The sequence below is a fragment of the Solea solea genome, chromosome 8, assembly GCF_958295425.1.
Source record: "Solea solea chromosome 8, fSolSol10.1, whole genome shotgun sequence".
NCBI classification, from domain to species: Eukaryota; Metazoa; Chordata; class Actinopteri; order Pleuronectiformes; family Soleidae; genus Solea; species Solea solea.
This window is the reverse complement of record NC_081141.1, coordinates 17272353-17293207: the sequence shown is the minus strand read 5'-3', so window position 1 is coordinate 17293207 and position 20855 is coordinate 17272353. Positions and strand designations below refer to the sequence as shown.

The following is a 20855-nucleotide window of genomic DNA, read 5'->3' as shown; positions in this document are numbered from 1 at the left end:
AGAGCTCAGAACTTGATTCTTAGAGCCAAGATAGCCAGTTCTCCCTGTTCACAGTCTTTATGGTAAGCTAATTTTACCACCTGCGCATTTTAAACTTTAAATTTCTTGGCCGGTGCGTCGCTGGCTGATATGTATTGATTTCCGATCTAATCTCAGCTTGAGGAAGCCAAGTTACAGAGATCCATTAAAGCAGACGGATTCACACTGTGCCACACTGTGAAGGAAAACAAGAGCGAGGAAGCATCTCGCAACGATTTCTTCCGTCAGCCTCATTTTATTTTTAAAATACTGTACTGAGTGATATATGTACGCTTACGTCACTTTATGTCAGGCGAAGAAATATCCAGTAAAACACGCGCAGGTCAAAGAAAAACAATACTTTGTTTCTAGTGTTAGTGTAGAGCAGTTTCCAGAATCATTCAGCATGACTTTTATCGCAAAAACTATGACTTTGTTAATGAAGCACCATCTGTCAAAACAACAATTAATAAATCTCAGCCTTGTCTTACATAGCCAAAGAAATAAAATTGTGTTGGAAGTGGCGTTCAACCACCGTAAGCACAGTGAAGTAATCCCTGCAAACTGGACTCATCAGCTAACGCCGCGGTGTCGTACAAAATAAGTCAAATGTGGTTGAGACTCGGCGTAGCGTTGTACCGTTCCGGTCCGACTGTTCCCGAATCCAAACAGTGACAGATGGTTGAAAGTGGTATTTTAAAACCAGTCAGCCTTTTTTTGCCAATCAGATTACGAGGCCCGAGGAGGGACCGTAGCGCTGCATATTCACAACGACAAAATGGCGACTAAACGAGGACAGATGTGTAAATTAGAAATGAGGGCCATGTGGAGCCTGCCATTTTTAGACCTATATTTAGGGCCTGTTAAAAGAGTAATGACCATCAAAGGGGCTGTGAAAAGAGGAATTGCGATCAGAGCACAAATCTAAAAGGTGATTTATTACACTCTAATGGGAGGGAAATGGCGCTCTGCACATCAAAGTGCAAGGCAACATTGTATAAAGACACCAAAAATAAACGCGCTCAGCACACACCGCCTCGTACTCTCTTCTCTTCCCACAAATCAAGCAGACCCAACAGTGTGAAGCCATTTCATTAGATTCCATTTTGAAGTATAATATGTTTGCACTTTCCTCTGTTTAAACTAATGCGGCGTGTACAGTACGTGTGTGCATCTCCTCATATAAAGGAGGTGGAATGTGATTTTGATGGATTCATTTTTTTACCATCAGACCAAAATAGTCTCGGAACCCTTTCTTCGTGCCAACAGTGCATGAATTATTTTTAGATTACTCGACCGTGTCTGCCCCACCTCTCACAACCAAGTGTGATCCAATAACCGCAGCCGTTTAAATGGACCTGGAGTTTTGGTGTTTCTTATGGGTTTTGGCAGAGCTGAACGCTGCCTCACAGCCTGACCTGGCACTTCATTGCAGGCATAGGAAGAAAAAGAAAAGGAAAAAAAAAAGGTGTCCATGGTTAACCAGAGCTTCATGAGCAGACGGGAAAAGACATTGGGGCTTGGCTTCCTGTGCCTACTGAGCTGATTATCAGTCCTACACAACCACTGGCTCAGTTCAGCAGGAACAGGAGTCCAGTCCACTCACCATCGAACCAACAACACTGGCACTCAGCCTCTCACTATACGTACAAATTTTCAAATCTTTGTCCGGTCTAAAAATAAATGATGGTGATACCAGTCTGTGCATGATGAAGCATGTGATATATAGGATTTTTGGATTATATTGGCCTCTACATTTTTATGTGTCCTATACATGATCCAGCGATTTGGATCAGTATCGGACCGATACCGATTCCCATCCCTAGTTTTTACAAATGGCATGTATTTTTTTGTGTTGGCACAGTAGGAGTATTGAGTATTAGTTTGTTTGTTTTTTTTATTGATTTTGTCCTTTTTGTAGCAAAAAAAACTGCAGCCTTAAAATATTGTTGTTTGAACATTATAAAAAAAGTGTGAGAAAACTCAAATTATCAATGGGTTTACATATTTTGGGACAAACATGTGCTGCTGTTATTATCTCATGAACAAAACACAATTTGCCAATTATCGATTGCCAAATATGATACTATTTATTTCATTATTGTGATGATTTTACTTTGGGTTTTGAGCTGTTTTGGTACACTCACATTTTATAGATGAAAATGAATAAAAGAAAGACTTTCAGTTGCAGCCCTCTGTGTAAAGGTATTAATCTGTAGTATGTTAAAGACATATTTTTAGGTTTGCATTGTATTTGCAGAATGATGAATAGAATATGCGGCATTGTTACATTGTACAGCAGAGGACACTAGTGTGTTTATTTTCCAACTTTTTAAATGTCCTTATCATTTGCTTTCTTGTGTCACAACTCGTAATTAACTTTTCTAAAATCGAGGACAAACTGTAGACATTTGGCAAATGTTTCTGTAATTCTCTAATCTGTCGGTATCTTCCTCTTTCAGGTTGCTGACTGGAGACGGTTGGGGACAAGAGGCAAATGGACACATAGGTCCAGGCGGGATGAAGAATCACTGAACAGCACAAGGCTGCCGTGCTCTTTCTATAAAGCCAAGGCCAACTGGCGAGGTTTAAAAGAGCAGCAGTTGTGTTCATTCAAGTCTAACTAAATGATGTAAACCACCAGCGATACAAGCTGTGTAGTAAGATACAGTCTGGTGCCTTCTTTATAGCTGAAAAAAATTACACTGTGTGTGTGTGTGAGAGAGAGAGAGAGAGTGTTTAGTCTGAATCCATGAGCCGGTTCTTTAGAGTACGAGTGAGTGAAAATCCTTCCAGGTGAATGATGTTTTTATAGATAACAAATGACTTCATGTCATTCTGGCCAGGAACGACACTGGAAAATATATACAATGGACAATGCTCAGGGCATTTTTATATTCATGTTACTGATGGTTTTATAACTGTGCTGTGTTCACATGTGTTCCATGTTAAAATAAAATTGTTTTCGTAAATCCATGACTTGTTTTTTCAAGCTTAATTCACTAAAGCCTTATAAATACATATAGCAAGACTCATTTTATGTACGCATACACTAACCAGCCACTTTATTAGGAACACAAAACACCTATTAAAGTAGCAGGAGTAGCATTTTGTGTGGTCCTCTGCTACTGTGTCCCATCTGCTTTGAGCACTGAAGCGTTGTATATTCAGAGATGGTCTTCTGAATCTCATGGTTATTTGAGTTATTGCCTACATTTCATTTCCAACTGTGTAATATCTGAGTAGATCAGTAGTTTCCAAAACACTCAGACCAGCCCATCTGGCACCAACTACCTATGCCACATTCAAAGTCACTTAAATCACCTTTCCCTTTCTTCAACTTGGTGCTATTGACTGATTACATATTTCTTTCATATTTCTTTACAAACAAGCTCAGACAAGTGTTCTTGCTGTAATATTTAAATTAATAATAATTTCTGGGACAGAACTACATCTGTAAACCCTATTCAGATGATTTTAGACAACAATGTTTATTGGAGACCATTGACCTGCGAGGTGATTCAGTCTACGATCTTACTATAACATTTACACAAATTAACAAAAAAAGAACAAATGGAAGCTCACTTAATCCTGAATGATGCCACAGCTCACCTATTATTTAGCCATTATAGATCTGCAGAAATTGCTTGTTTACGATATACAATATTAATGCTGTAAAATCACTTAAATAGTCATTTAACTACAATTATGAATCTAATACCAACTACAGAGAGTTTTCTTCAGACCTAAATATCTCACATTCAGCATGTGTAGCCTAAAGGACTTCTTTTGTGAGACAGTTATATGGTACGAGTGGGAGGACGTTGAACCACTGATGTTTCTTTGCAGTGCGATCTGTCACTCCTAAAATGTCCTTGTGGGCCTTGGAGTTGTGCTGTTTATGTGTGTGTTTATAATTGAAGCCTCTCTGCATAATCTGTCCTTGCTGTGAGGTGTTTTGACATATTCCTGTCACTGTCCCGAGCACATCCACACAAAAGTGTGTGCAATTTGTCAATTGGCAAAATGTGTCCTGAAAAAACCCTGCACCGAGGAGGAACTCACTGCTGTGTGTGGTTCTTTGTATTAATGCATGTGTGTGTGTGTGTGTGTGTGAGTGAATAAGCGCTCTCACCTCCTTTACAGTGTGTGTGCGTCTGGTTCACAGCAGGGCTCCATGGACCATGCTGCATTCATATGTGTCAGAGTGTTCTGCAGTGCCTTGATCCTGACATGAACTCTGTTAGTGTTGCTCGATGAGCAGCTTCCTGCGTTTAGTCTGAGCTCCAGTGAGCTGAGAACATACGCCGCCTCTTGAAGCAGACCAGACCGATCCACCACCTGGTCACAACAACACACACACACACACACACACAAAAAGATATTGCTTGAGGGCCAAACCTCTTCAGAGCAACACAAGGAATTGAAAGACTGATTAGTTGCCCATTTAGAAACTAAAGAGCTGATGTGCATGGAATAAAAGATTCTGCATTAAAAGAAAGTGACCAGACCCACAAATACCACCTAATATTAAAGTGTCTCGTATAATATCTAATATTCTCCACTGCAAACTGCAAACCATAGACTGCATGAGAAAATGGACATTGTCTTCCAAAGTGAAGCAGTAAGCCACCAGGGGGCGACTCTGCTCGTCACCAAAAGAACTTGACTTGAATGGAAGTCTATGGGAAAATGAGCCCACTTCTCATTGATTTACAACATCAGTAAACATTTTCCTGAGGAGTTTATGGTCTCAATTGCTTATTTCAGGTCTTCTCCAAAAGCACATGGTGTTGATGTTATAAATAATTTTCCCATTTAGTGGAAAATAGACAATACAGTGGACACCAGTGTGGCCGACAGCTGGTGTTGTATAATTGCAGATGGCAAAAACTGTCATGGCACCAGTCAATTTGCAATTCAGGAGGCTTCATAACAGGACATTTTTGTATAGTCCATTAGTATAACACAGTCATCCACACTGTGATTACATTTACATTACAGAAATATTTACTGTGCATCACTTTTCTCACCGTCTGTAAAATGTGTGTTGACTCGCTCAGTGGCTGCTGGGAAAAAACGGCAACGTTCACGAGGAGGCTGAGGATGGATAGAGGAGACGCTGATGGCTGCTGAGGTTGTGGTGACAGCAGAGTGACCAATGGCTGCAGGAGGTCGACAGAGGGTGGATGAGCAGATGCTGAGAGAAGAGAGCGGAGGTGGTTCCACGCCTCTTTGGTACGCACCTGGAAAATAGTAAACAAGATACACTGAAAGTCAGCTGATGAGACGTTTATTTATAGACCACGCTGGAATCAAGAAGCATTGCCATAAGTATCCTTCCTGCACATGAACAAAAATCAATACGTTAGTATTTCACAAATGATGAACAAAGACAACCTGTGTGAGTTGAACCTAAGGTCGTAATTGGAGAGATGACGGTGAATAAAGTGAGTCTCCCAGGGTTATGAGAGGAGGCGGACAAACAGGAGACAGAGAGATGAAACTCAGGCCAACTGGCCAGACACTCACTGAGAAATCAATACTACATCACCCTTCTCACCCAGCTCCTCTCTCTCATCTGTATCTCTCCCTCTGCTCGCCACTGTCTCAACTGTCTCCCTCTCAGATAGGGGTCATCCATAATTTATTCTTTAATGTGTTTCTCTCTTTGTTTTTGTTCTGTGGCTTTCAGCGACAGCAGACCAGCTGAGAGAGCATCCACATTGTTGTGCTGCCGAGTTATGATATTGTCTCGTCTACAAAAGGGTACAAACAACTTTACGCAGTCAAATTAAAATGATTGTATGAACATGAATACAGTGTTATTCTTCATGACTTAGCAGCAATGCTGATGCAGATTTACAAGAGTTTCCTAACCCTTCGGTGTCTGTAGCCATGCTAACAGATCAGCAAGGCTGTTTATATTATACAGTAACATCAGCATGTTGACAATGTTACTACACAGCATGTGCCATATTTATGCTAAGATTTGCTAATTAGCTCGAAAACAAGTACAACAAAGTATAATGTACATACAGTGGAGGGGAAACTTGTGTTCACAATCACAACATGGGAATTTCTGAACACAACAATCTGAAAAGCAGCTATACATGCAGGTAACATTAATATACATCAATTGTTGGGAAATTACAAACTCTGTAAGTCTAGAATTATAATATATTAACTTAAGATCCACTGAAAAATGACAAATGATGAATAAAGGAGCAGAAACGTCACGATGCAACTACAAAGTTGTGAATACGAGAGTAGGGAGGCGGAGACAAATCGAGTCCTCTTGTAAACGAGACGTATGAAGGCGCCAAATAAATAAATCTAATATGTTTCAAAAGCAAATCTTACCAGCTGTACAGCTCTTTGGTGCCCCCTGTTGGTTGGGTGGTAGTAGAAGGTGAGCAACCACAGAAGCGGGCCACAGTTCTCAAGTCCTTTTGTCCCCAGTAGCTGAACAGCCACTTGCACCCAGTGGCCACACTGAACCAGCAGGAACCAGGACTCAAACACTTTATGGTGCCCCCTACTGGAAAGGACAAGAAACCACGCTAAGCAATCGAGGTAACGTGTAAGAATCAGTGATAGAAAATGGTGAGAAAAAGGGAGGACTCGTCCACTCATCCTCTATTTGGTCTTTGTATGCCAGAAAGAATGTAAAGACTATTTCATTTTTCCCACTCCGGCCATTTCTTTTTCTTTGTTGGTTTGTGTAGGTGGAGCCATTTTTCTTTGTTTTTCTAGTAAGCATTAGCTTCAAAATGCTTGTCTATTTAGGCTGCAATAAAAAAATAAATTGTGGCACAAGATGGCAACCTCCATAAAGCAAAGTCCCTGCCTAAAGTACACATAAAAGAGGATTGTTACTAGGGTATAAAAAACAAACATCCTTTATTTTAAAGGTGATTATACACCTTTACAAACATATTAATGGGTAATGTGTTTGGTTTCTGCCAACAAAACCTCCTAAATGTTGCACACTAGATTTCAAACACATGACTCAACATGGCTTGATCAAATCTAAAGGATTTGATTTTACTGCTGCAGCAGCAGTGACAAATTACACCAGATAACATAACTACACGCCTCATGCTGTGTGGACTAGAATTCTGAAGGAGTGAATAATTTCATCAGTTATATTAAGGTTACAAAAATCTGCTCTTGACCTTTGGAAACTAATCACAACGTCTAGCTGCGGTGTGTCTGGTTTCACCTCAACTTTAGTGGCCTTCATGGAGGTGCATGTGGTCAAAGTAACATAAACTTCCTAAATCACATCTTAGCCAACCCAATCCACAGATGCAGTGATGACAAACTGTGGCTGAACTGTGTGGTAATTCTGTTTGCAATTGCCATTTACAAACAACATTACAGTGGGACGTCCCAAGTATATGGGGCTACAAGTGCTATATAAAGGTTTTAATAAACCGAGGAGATTTGGGTGGCCTGACTTCATTTGTAAATAGCCTGGCTCTCTACCAATCCCAACCCTCAGTTTTTCCAAGGTAAAGTGTAACGTGCAACCCTCTCCTTCTCCAGTTTGCTGCCCAAAAATACGGTTGTTAAGTCCAACGGATAATTGTCAGCCCAATAAATTACACTTAATTTGCTGTCTATTACCATGAGCTATTTAAAAATTGCCATAAAAGGATTATTATATTGCTAAATGCGAATGCGAGATGAACTTGAGATTTGAAAGAGAACGAAGATGTGAATCGGAGCTACACAGCTGCAACAGCGAGGCTAAAACTTAGAAGAGCGTAAACAAGAATCTCTCTCAAATTTCCTTAATACCCTCATTAGAGCTCTCCTCCTCATCTCCCCCCTTTCCCATTGGCTCCCAAATACAAGCAGCAGTGGCCCTCTGCAGGCTCTGGCAGCTGCATCTTCGCTTACGGCAACACAACGTACTACTTTCCCACCACTGGCTCGGATCATTGTTTTGGGAATTTTTCACAGTGCTCCAGAAAAGGAGTGGTAGTGAGGATAATGGGCCCTGTAAAAAAACCCACAGCTGGTGGGTATAAAGTCAGCTGTCGCCATCTCTAGGACATCAACTACATTCTGCTTTTTCTCCACATCCCATGTCCTCATTTTCTTCTAATCTGTCAAACCAAGGCTGCTCACTCGCTGCTTTTTCTCTTTCATTTAATTCATTTTTCCTCCGTCCACTTGGGCCCTGCTTCTTCTTCTTCTTCATTCATTCCCTTTCTCATTCTTTCCAACACTTGATTTCAACACAGCTCTCCCATTCCCAAGCTAACAGCCTTTAATGAGCACTTGGAGGAGCCATGCAGTGCACCAGGACCTCTCTGCTGTGATGCAGGAGGAAAAACTCTGACTAACCACCCCCTCAACAGCAGCTAATGGAAATAAGAATTCACTAGGGTGATGGAAGTAGACACACATTAACACATTCTTTCTCTACGAGCCTCTCTGTCTCTAACCTGGTGCTATTGCTGCCGTTTTCGTCTCCCTCCTCTTCTTCCTCAGTCAGTCTCTGTAATGAGCTGCTGAGCCAGTTCAGGTGATGTTGCCAAGCCTCCTGAGGCATCTCTGTAAGACGAGATTCAGAAACACAGAAATAATGATTACTACTGATGAGAATCTGCATATTTTTTACAGTTCAACACAGGTTAGACAGCAACATTATTGCCACTCTCGTGTCCCACAACAGGATTATAAAGCCCTTTGAACCAAGAATTAGGCCTGCCACTAATCTCTCCTTAACATTTGCACAAGAGTCTATATTTTCTTAATTCATTAATTATTTACTCAACATAACAGTACAGAATAACCACAACAGATACCCATAGTCTGTCTGATGATTCTTCTTTTTAAACGTAAAACACTTCACACTAAATAAAGTTAAGTTACTGCCGTCTACTTTCCAAATAACAGACGTGAGTATTTCTTCTGCAGAGCTGGATGAACTTCTTTAAGTTCTTTCTTGTTATTATTATTTTTTTTTTTTTTAAACCTGCTTTAAAGGGCAAGCCTGGTATTGTGATGCGTTACATTGTTCTGTCATAAATAACATTTTGCACTAAATTCCAAGAAACTCACAAACAGACTGACAAATATTTCAGACACTTGGTATCTTAAATCCACATCTTGCTCTCTGACGGTTTGAACAATGCAATGCTGAGCCGTATATTTTAGATGGTGCATAAATCATGATAAAACTTCAACTCTTCTACTTTTTTCACTCTCACACACATACACGCACACACATACACACAGAGGGTAATAATTAACTCAGACTTCTGGCTTGTTTACAGTGTGTCCCTAAATGGCTCCAGTCTGGGCACATACAGATAAGCACTGCTCCACTGTGCCCCTGCACTTATATACATTGTACGCCCACATGATTGATCAGTTCACCTACCCGTATGTACTGTATATGTACATATATAAACTAAAAATCAAACATAAAAACACATAATAATAATAATAATAATAAAAAAATGTACTTACAAATAATCATTTGGTTATTTTATCCACCCTGCCATAATATTTAAACCTACATTCAACTGCCAAATAAGCCTCTCTTTTTTTTTCTAACAAATAAAAAAAACAAAATAAGAAAGTGGCTGTGGATGGAATGGAGGTGGTAGAGCTGTCACAGTTAGGAAATTAAATATTAATCAACCAATGCCAATTATTACAAAATTAATCAGACTACCTCTAATTAGTGTGTTTGTGTGAGATAATCAATGGTTTCAGTTATTAAACTTTCGTATGGAGTTGAAATAAGAAATGACACTTAAATCATTATGAGAATATGTAACCTTCACTTCAGTTCAACATCGTGTCACAAGCAGACATAAAACATTGATTTGAGTTCAATAATAGCTCACTATTATTGATTATTAAGAACACTGGAGTCCATTCACTCTACAGCAGGAGAACTATGTATGCACGGTTAAAGGGTACCTGAGTGCACCTTTATACAATACATGGTTTTGTTCATTGTATGAGGGTAAATTATCTAAAAAAAACAGGAAGAGCGTATCTGCACACTGACCTGATGGCAGGGTCAACAGAGGAATCAACAGACTCCGAGGAGTCTGTGGGAAGAAAACCTTCAAAGGTACACACATCTGGAACAACAGAAAGCACTTTTTGTAAAAGATAAATCTCATTTGCCTTGAACTCATACATCACTGTGCTCTGACAGCCTGAAAAATGACATTTTGAATGGGAGGCTGTGTAACGGTGAAACAGTAGGTGCTAATGTGTAATGTAGCGTGTAATAGGTGGCGTTAAGTGCAGTGTGACTACAGCCATTTAAAAGCCGAGTCTACTGTAAATGCACTGTAGCACTGCCATCTAGTGGTAAATAGAGGTGAAAAAGAGTAAAACTCTACTCACAAAATAGTGCAGTAAGTAATAAATATATCAAACCTATGAAGAAACATTGCTCCTTTTCTTGCCTTTTGATGATGTGAATGGAAAAGAATACAAAGTAGGACGACAACAAAACAACGCATTTATATAAAGTATATCTTGTAGAGTCTATGAGGGTGTTTTCTCTATACAGTTATTACATACAAATTGATTTGCATTCATTGTTTATTAGGCAAGTTTATTGTGAGTGTGTGTGTGTGTTTTCCTGCAGAAGGATAGAAGGATGCTGTTCATCCCACTGTGTCATCACCTAAGCCTGCTGCATAAATGTAACAATTCATCGATTTCTAGAGAATATGATGATTAGTTTCACTCGTCATAAACTTTGCTGTATTATCAAAATTGTATTGGTTGGTGAAGTTGGTGAAACTCTATCTTCTGTGGCACTGAGTGCTTAAAAGGAATAGCTTTCAAATCCTTAAACATTATGTCAGTATAACCATTAAAGCAGCAGTATAAAAAAGAATCACTTGGCTCATCCTATATGGCATGGAAGTGTAGACTAATGTGTCGTGTACCTACTGATTAAGAAATCAGCTGCACCTGAAGAGTAAATAAACTGTGATAGGAAAACATATAGGACCTCCAACAAATTAATATTGCAATTAGATTTTGTACTTTTTTGTCCAAGAACCTCTAAAATGTTGATTAATCTGCTGTTTTTGCAAATAATAGTATACAAATTAAACAATTCTGATAACTAAATATTTGCAAAAACACAAACATATTCCCCCCCTCAATTTAAATGATGGGAAAATTGGAAATTCTAACAGCCATTATTCACTATAATCATGCATTGTTTTTTTTACAAATGATAAATCAGCAATAGGCAGATTAACTAATGGACATCACCTGCAGCCCAAAATAAACTATATCCACCTACCTGAGGCTGTAGTAGTGCCTTTTCCTTTAGGAAACAGCAGGTAAAGGTTTGTATAAGAGACTTAACACACTCGTTTCCCTCAGCATGTTTAAGGGTGGACCTGTCAGACACACACAAAAACACATATGTGTCAATATAATGTACTACACACCACATCAACAGCAACATATGCAAAACAACAACTGAGAAGTGCACACTGAAGTGAAGTAGCATATACAGTGCTTAACAAATTTATTAGACCACCTGTCATAAAAACCAGAAAACATAAATATTCTAGAAATCTTTCAAAAACTTAATATGTTATTGTTATTTATTTGGCAAATAACAAAACTGAATTCACCTATAGCTCACTGGGCTTAACCAAGAAATAATCATGTGCTTCACACATTTTTTCAATACATAAAATATCATTTCAATTAAAGCGCTTCTACATACTGGTGTATTAACGATAACAGAAAGATAAAAAAAATGCTGTTACCAATGCTGTTAATTTAAAGCAGCTGTGGCTTTGGGTGGTGGTCTAATAAACTTTTAAAGCATTGTATATACTTTGAACAAAAAAACATAACTGTCACAGCAATCTCAGAATAAAACACACCAGCACTCACCTGAAGATGTCATTTACAACCAAAAATATTGAGTAATGCTGAGCACAGGCTTTAGGCTGAAACACAGAAAGACACAAATCTATAAAATCTATAAAATCACTAACATCCAGCACCAAACATAAACAAAGTGCAGAAAAAAACACAAGATGAGAAAGAAATGTACTAACAAAAGAGACCACTAGGTGTCACTGTTGCATCGTCTCAACATGCTTCAGTTTGTTCCCGTTCTCAATGCTGGTTTGCCACTGTCAGGCCCACACAGACTGATTCTCTCATGATCTCCTAATGTACACTCTTCATGTGTTTTAGATTTGACACATTCTTAAATACCCAAGTGTAAACATTTAACAGCTGTACAGCTCATATCTGCCTCCCTTTTTATTTCCTCTACTCCCTAATTAATCTTCCCTGAACCCCTCCACACTGAAAGGAAAAGAACGTCAAATCCGACATGAACAAACCTGTCGTGTTGCTGATTTAAAAGCTGCCACTGATGTGCCTGGTTAAAAGTGGTAACTGGTATACAGTATTGCAATGGTATGATACTAGTATATATAAGCCACACCCTGGTTTTTATAAGAGTCTCTTTCTATTGAGTCCAGACACACATGTTACTGCACAACTGACTGTGTGCCAGTGCTCCAGACCAATTAAAGTAAGAACAAACAACCCCACCCAGTGTTTATATGGTGTCATTACAATGTCCCAACAAACAAAGCAAAATGCTTTCATTCTCTGTTTTGATATAGCCGTTTCTTTTTTGTCCATTCGGGCAACAACATTTAATTAACTAAACAAAACTGGTCTTAACTGTGCGGGTATGGGTGGCCAAACTGTTCGCATACCATTCGTGTGCATTACAGTACGTCAGCGTGCATCTGGTTACACACCAGCACGCAAGCATGTGTGTAAACTGTCATGATTCCCCCTTGTGAAAACATGTGGGGATTTTTAGCATCCTCCTCCATACCTTACCACTAACACTTCAAGGAGGGTCAATTACAGCATACAACAAACATCCTGTTTTTGGCAGTCAAGCCCAGGAAGTGAGTATTTATTGTTATTGGGCCCAAGTCTCTCACTGGATCACATGGGGGGCGGGACGGGCCAAAACAAGAAATGTGAGCCTAATTTCACATTTCCCATTTTTGATTGCAGTTAAACTAAGTGAGTGAAAGGAAGGTGAGGAGAGGAAGAAGCCCGTCTGCACACGCACACCCCTGCTTTCCCCCCCTCTTTAACTCACACACTATAACACAGACTTGACTCCAAAGACACTCACATGAAACACACATCTGACACCCAAAAAAAACCCTGAAGGTTAAGTGAGACTTTTACAAATGCCGCCCACCCTTTTTACAACTGATACACTTAACCAGATGTAATATCTTAACAAAACCATGGCGGGTGAAGTGTGTGGAAAGGGTTTACATGTACTGTATGCATGCACGTGACGTGAGGTCAATCAGAGATGAACAAGAAGGTAAACAACTCAAGTTAAATCTCAGCCCTAAACTTAACCAGTTCCTTAGAAATTAGTTTCTGACTGATTAGAACCAGGTTTTAGTCTCAAAAGGTTCATGCCAGAAAAGGTAAAGAGGTAACAAATACAAGCTCACAAATACACACACACACACACTTTTGTGTTTACACAGGAGGATTCATCTTAGCCACACAGAAGTATTTACAAACTCAATAGGTTGGAAGTGCAATCAACAGTCACGTACTATAGTGTTCCGAATGCGATCCATCTTAAATTTTTACTGACATTACAAAAATTAGACAGTGCACATTGCCTCACTGTTATAAACACAGCTCAAGTGGACCATCACTCTGGGAAAACAGGAGCAACACAACTGACAAACCCGAGTTCACATGAAGCAAATCAGCCAGTCAATTCTTCTCTCCCACTCAGGTTTCTGTGACATTTATAGCTACCAAAGGTAATGCAATCAGCAACTTAGGTAAACAGGATGCCATTTATAACCATACACAAAATTTGCTTTATTGCTGGGCAAAGACATTTGGCAAAAACAATTGGAAGACATGGACATACCCTGGAAACACATCTAAATGTTTCTATTTTCAGAGTTTTGTCCAGGTTTTGTTGAATAGTCTGTAATCTGCAATACATTCAGTTATTTTATTGTTATGCTCCATTAAGTCGGTGCTCTAAATTGTTCCAACATGTTCCAAGTTCGGGATAAAAAGTTGAACCCATTTCACTGCTGTTTTCCAACTGCACTGTCATGACAACGATCTACTCTTTTAATGTTAAATATCCTGACTTATGAACTGGCCATGATCTTAAGTTATATGAAGCGAGGAGCATGGGCTACAGTGACAGAGGGTTCAGTGCTTCCGCCACACAGTGAAGTCTGTGTTGCACAAGCCAAATGATGTGGGAAGTGGTTTGGAGCTAGCCAAATGATGTGAGATTCATGCAGAGCAAAGCCAATTGGTGTGAGTTAGCCAGGCAAAAACAGTCAATAAAGAACTGTACATATGAAAACAGTCCATTCTCAGAGCAAAATGAGCGTGACTTATATTGTAACAGTTTGGTTTTACCGCTTACAAAACTGTTCAAATTAGAGCTGAACACATAAGGAGTGCACAGTGATCTCTGCGCATTGGTAATGCAGGGCAGATGAGTCAAACTATGTACATAACAAACCCATTTACCAGCAGCAATATATCGCCAATTTATCAGCAGTCTGAAATGCTGCCAAATCGTTCGGCAGTAAAGTTGCACATAACGTCACAGTACAAAGACATAACATTCTACACATTTCACTGCATCTGAGATCGTGAAGATAAAATGAGGCCTCAGCAGTTACAAAGATGACATGTGAGGTATTTACAGACACTTCAGATGCACTCTCCTTATCACAAGTTCAGCTCTCCATATGGAATACATCCATTCTATCCCACAATACATTTCTGAGGTGCTACCAAAATACTTATTCATGGAGGTCAATGAAATGTAATCTTAAACAGTTTCCATTAGCTGGTTTGAAAGAAAAAAAAACATTTTACCCTTAAACTAAACTAGACCTGGATTCAGGTGTAGATTAATTGCTAAATTGATCAACAGAAATTAAATAAGACTAAATCCATTTGAGTGACTAGATGAATTTGCCAGAAATAAAAGATAAAACATTCATATTTAAATTTAAATCCATTGTGGATTTACCATAGCCCACAATGGGCTAACTGAATATCTTTTGAGATTCGATGCTTACTGAAGGCTTTTCAACACACTTGAAGGGAAGGGTGAGGTAAGGAATATTAAGCAAATAAGAATAAGAAAAAACAAAACCTGATACAGGTGACAAGCTGTTGACTGAATAGTAATTAATGACAGAATCTAACCTGCGCATTTCCTTAAATTTATAAAGTTTAAGATATAACATTTATTTATCAGTTATTGAGTAGGGTCAATCTCGCTATGAAACATTGAAAAGAGAAATATTCTGCACTTCTGTTTAGCCAGTTTACTTCTCCTGCCGAAGCTCTCCCCATAAAGCACAAAAGCACCGGGGGAACCAAACAAGATAAAAAGACAATTCCCATGATCCCACGCTGCTTCATGGCATCATCAAAAGGTGTTTTGTTGTTGTTTTGAATGAAAGATCCCCCTACTGACAGAAATTACATACTGTGCATTTAAAGATGAAAGTTTTCACAGTAATTATTCCAACTACCTACCAGCAGTGACTGTGATACCTGCTGCTCCAGCTTGTGTTGTGTTGACCCCGTGTTGGTAAGAACAGACTGCAGCAGACTCAGCACCGCCTCTTCCAGGCTAGACAGACTGTGGCACCACAAAGAGACGACTGCCTGCTCTTCCAATAACAAACCATGGCTGGAAAAGAACAGAAGTGATGCATTTATGTCACGTCAAATGATTTCATATCTTACATCATTGGATATAGTCCATCCATACACTTGTATATACATCACATGTTTGGTGACAGCTTTGTAGAAAATAAAACAGGTCATTGTAAGTCCCTCCCCTCACTTTACTATTCTTGGTATAATGAAGAAACAATAAGAGTGAGCAGTAAATGAGATATCCATTTGCAGCATCATTTGAAAGCTGTACAGTAACATCTGTAAAATGCAATGCATTGTGGGCTTATTAGCAAAAGGTAGTACATAAATGCCAATAAAAGGGATTTTTTTTGTTCCATTACATTCAGAGTTTTAAATGAAACTTGTTGATGATAGCCTAATCACAAACATGCACAACATCATTGATGGATTGTAAACAAACTGCAATGTAAGATACTATAACTGAAACATTACTTCAGACAATTAGGCTTTTCAACGCGTCTCTACTCCTGTGTCTTTCCATGTTCCCCTACCTTGAGTAGGCAGAGGTAAGGGCATCCAGGAAATTTTCACTGAGAGCTGCTTTGACACAAGTCCCTGGCTGCTGCAGCAGTAAACCAATGAGAGGACCCGCCTCTGGACATGTAACCAGAGGGACACATGCCTCTGATGTAGCCAGAATGCTGTCACATGAACACCTGTACAGAGATGTTCAGGTGATGTTGAATAATATATAGCAAACTATTATCAAAGATGGGAAAGATTGGAAATAGAAAGTTAACAATATCTTGGGTAGAGAATCTATATGTTTTCTTGACAAAGACAAAATATTTATCGCTTAGGACTTTCAGAAAATGTGATGTTCTTTTAGTCACAATTTCATAGACCAGACAGTTAATTAAAGTTCTTTGAAAAGGTACAATATAAATACATTAATAAGTGAAGAAACTAATTAGCAGAAAATCAATTATGAACATAATCATGCCGTACCTATGATTTATGTCACCCAGAGCGCTGCAGCTCTTTCCAACCTTTTCCTGCAGCAATGCTACCATCTAAAAAGTGGAAATGCAAATATGCATTATGTCAACACAATTATATACAATGCAGATCAACAACAATAAACAGAGAATACCTTTCTCAGGACTTTGAGATGATACTCTTTAGACGGTACACCCAAATGCTTCATCAACGCCTGTGCCACAGCATCGTCTTCTTCTGTGGCAAGTTGACGTAACACATTCTGTGGGTGGGTGAGAAACACATCATGCAGCAAATTATTAACATTTAATGTGCATATCTGTATGAGGGAACAGGATTTAATACAATCTGCCTAGACCCCCAGATCAGTAACATCAAAGCTAATTAGTTACTGGAATACAGGATGACTCGGATGGCGTCATATCATTTGAACCGCATGAGTGGTGAAAAGGCATTCCAGTAAATGAGAATGTATGGACAGCATATGAGCAAGTTCAGAATAAACATTCTTTGTTATGGAGAGCCTTGGTGTTTTACAAGCATTTTTCAGAAGGGGCCTCATCATACACTGATAAAACCAGACATATAAACTCAGCTATTCTCATCTGTGAAAAGGGCTCATCATAATGAAGGAACACACCTTAACTTACTCTGTCAGTTAAAATGTTACAGAAGTTGTGCTTGGATAATGTTCAGAAAAAGGAAAGATTCAAAAGAATCTTTTCTTCAATAAATAAAGATATTTAATGACACAAGGAGGATTTTAGACATATTGACTCATTTTACTGTCCATGTTAGGATTTCCAAAAAATAATTATGATGCCACACAGCAGTCAGTGATCTAATGATTAATACACTGCACATTTAACAAGAATTTTCTTAACTGGTTTTCCCTCCAAAAAAAAAAAACAAAAGCCTAGAAGTTTAAATTTGAGATTGATTTAAACCTAAACAATCATCTCTACTTGACCATGATAAGTTGATTTACTGATACAAAGTGTGATCCAACATAAACAGCCAGGGCCTCACGTCTTCGGCACACATCTGTTTTTACAACTTAGATGAACCAAAAGCAGAGGAGCATCATCTCCACAAAGAGTGGAGTAAAAAAAAGGACAAATCACTGTAAAACTGCAGATAAAACAGAATCTGTGATCAAGATGAGGAGAGAATGAGATTGAGGGAGGCATAATGTAGAAAACAAGGTCGCAAAACAGTGAGGGTTATGAAAAAAAAAAAAAAAAAAATCCCAGGGAGAGGAGTGCTGCAGTGCTGTTGGTGGAGTTGTGTGGTTTCATTGGCCAGGCCCTACAGCACGCTAGGATGCTTACCCTCCACATAGTCTCAGAAAACAACCCCATCACTACCATCTGAGCACCCTCAAACCCTGCACTCTGAGTACATACAAAACCAATCACACTTATCCCACCCTTGTAAGGAGGCACAGAGGGGCTGGGGGATAAAAGACAGAAGAAAGGTTGGTTAGAAGGAATGGCGGAGAGAGACTGGAACGCACAGTAATGGCTGCATTTGGATCAGGGGGGAAAGAAAGGGTGTGGTCACCAGAAGGAATGGGATTAAGGACAAATGGATAGATGGCTGGCAAATACTTTAGGTCAAAAGTCATCTTTCTCTCACAGAAAACTGCAGCTGAGCTGGCTTCGGGGGCTTTGACATGCTGCTGCCATAGAAATTATCCCTCTATAAATCTAAAATTAAAACATAGGACATAGAAAAATGCACAAGGCAAAGACTTTGGTTGGTTTTCATGGCTGCCTGTTAACAATTACTAGGCCATGATTGAATTCTCTCAAAACCAATGAAAGACTCAAGTATAGCCTCCGATGGCCAAAACAGCAAAGATAAAATGAGGGAAATGAGAAGAGAAGACAGGCAGGGTGACCAAGTAAAAGTAATGGAGCTGTAAGCCATTGTGCTCAAACTTGGTGCACTGACAGAGCGCATTATGAACACATGGACACGTGTTATTTATATACAGACATGTACAATTAAGCACAATATGTATTCTAATGAGCCATAAAGTAGTTATACCTAAATTCCTCCATGTCATTCACAATGATATTTTACATAATGCTAGACTACCGTTTTAGATTGAATGTATTAAATATAAATAGAACTGTCAGTGTAGGAATGACACCCAAGAAGAGGAAGGAGAAAATGATAGGGAAGTGTTATTGTTTCATCTTCAGATAAAAGCATCTAATATAACAGCTGTTGGGAGCTAAGATTTAGAAATATGTTTTAAAACTATAAAGCAGCCAGAGCAGCCCCAAGGAATACCAATGGTTTACCCCTCACTAAAGACACACATCAAACATTCAAGTATCAAGTGTCTATCCTCTGACCCTCTAATATTACACTCTTATGCCCTAATCACCTGTCATCTCCTCAGCATCTGTGTGGCACTGTGTGGTCCCCCTTGCTGGTACAGGATGTTAAGAAAAACACCAGTTGAGCAAAGTACTATTGAACATTGCTGTAGCTATGTGGCAATACCAAGCATTCATCAAACACAGTGAGATCACTCAGATGTGGCACGGAGAGGCAGGCAGGGAGGGGTGAAGTGAAGACATGATCGGAAAAAAATGCTTAATACTCTTTGCAAATCCATGTGGCTACTAATGGTTTTGACAGTAGCAGTAAAACGCATGTATCCTTATAGAACCTTATAAATATACGCTAGAAAATGCACAAAGCTACACAAACACAGTATTTTAGGTGCCACTGAGCACCAGCAGCAAGAAAACAATGTTGGGGAGCAAATGAGATGGGGCTAACAAAAACAGGCTGCATTCAGCATTCCAGGGTAGCACAGTGAGACGCACAGAGGCACACACCATCTCTGGCCTAAAACCATGCATCTGCCCTGCTCCTCAAGACAGGCGGAGATGTGGTGAATAGGTTTTTTTTGTGCTTCCCGCCATTCCTGTCATTAGTGGGAAGTGGAAGCTTCTACGGAAGAAAAGAGAGGGAGAAAAAGGAGAGGCTGGTCTGAAAGTTTATTGTACTTGTGCTCTTTGGACACAGAATAAAATGCGTGCAGTTTTGGTAGGAGTGGCCCGAGTGAACCCAAAGTAAAACAACAAGAACAAAGATTAACTAGTTCTATACACTGTTGAAAACACAGCATAAATAGAGAGGCTGGATTTAAACCAGAGCTGCACCCAACTATTATTTTCATTATTGATTAGGCATACTAATCTCATAATTAATCATAATCAAGGCTTTACAAATATGTAACATAAATCTTTGCACCATCTCATCCTCCATCACAGCCACATTCTGCACATTAAATTAATATAGATTGCATACAAAAACATGTGCCCATAAAAACACAGACATAGATTCAAACACAACAACAGACACATGCACTCTGCTTCCCCTTTTATGGGTCATCTGGCAAATTCAAGGTTTACTTTCAAGGCCCTGTTTTAATTAGCAAGATGTTTTATTAGATGAGAAATTAATCAAAAGAATACAAACACAGTTAATCTGGCTAAAATGTGAAGGTCCCACATTGTTTATCATACACCATCTGTGTGAACCCTCTCAGAGTTGAAAATTGCTGAATCTTGATTTCCCTCTGTTCTCTTTCCCTCCTTTGTGTATGTGCCCTAAAAACTGAAAGAGTAGGATCAACCAACCATAATATCAAGCCCAATCCCTCTCTGGTGACAAGAGGTGGTGAAACAGTCGTGCTGATATTTTACAGAATATGCTGTGACATTTACTCATCCATCCTATTAAAAAGTTAAATTGAACAGAATATCTCAGCCTAAAGACACTCAGAGAAAAAATATGTTAAAGGATGATCTGTTAATTTTCTCTAAGTCAAGTTTGTCCAGAACTCATTCAGACACCAACAAACGGCAAACGGATCAGGCCAGAGAATATTCAGTTACAATTTCTGTTATTAAAACCACAACTTAATTTCATGAATATTTTATCTTCACCTTTTAATCTTCCCTAAATGATGTCCCACTGGAGTGGAGATCATATGGCAAATGAGGCTGCTGCACTGTTCCATTTTATTTCTTGTACAGCTGTTTCTGATCAAGAAAAAATTTAACATGGATGCATTTAGACAA

At 39.1% G+C, this 20855-nt stretch overlaps 2 protein-coding genes across 5 annotated transcripts in view; one reads left to right on the top strand and one right to left on the bottom strand.

Moving 5' to 3' along the window:
* aopep (aminopeptidase O (putative)) overlaps nt 1-2994 on the top strand; it is a 73206-nt gene extending 70212 nt beyond the window's left edge. For both annotated transcript variants that reach the window (XM_058636061.1, XM_058636060.1), the window contains exon 18: nt 2481-2994. The gene's annotated coding sequence lies outside the window, so the exon portion shown is untranslated. The remainder of the gene's footprint in view (nt 1-2480) is intronic.
* Nucleotides 1-20855, bottom strand: part of fancc (FA complementation group C) — a 34519-nt gene that overhangs the window by 4205 nt on the left and 9459 nt on the right. For 2 of the 3 annotated variants that reach the window (XM_058636064.1, XM_058636065.1), the window contains exons 5-15: nt 16901-17008; nt 16756-16820; nt 16299-16463; nt 15640-15796; nt 11932-11987; nt 11324-11423; nt 10058-10133; nt 8478-8586; nt 6382-6559; nt 5052-5264; nt 4154-4359 (exon numbers count right to left, since the gene is read on the bottom strand). In XM_058636064.1, the coding sequence (XP_058492047.1) occupies nt 4159-4359; nt 5052-5264; nt 6382-6559; nt 8478-8586; nt 10058-10133; nt 11324-11423; nt 11932-11987; nt 15640-15796; nt 16299-16463; nt 16756-16820; nt 16901-17008 (1428 nt within the window). In that variant the 3' untranslated portion in view covers nt 4154-4158. The remainder of the gene's footprint in view (nt 1-4153; nt 4360-5051; nt 5265-6381; nt 6560-8477; nt 8587-10057; nt 10134-11323; nt 11424-11931; nt 11988-15639; nt 15797-16298; nt 16464-16755; nt 16821-16900; nt 17009-20855) is intronic. The other variant, XM_058636066.1, reaches the window with a different exon arrangement.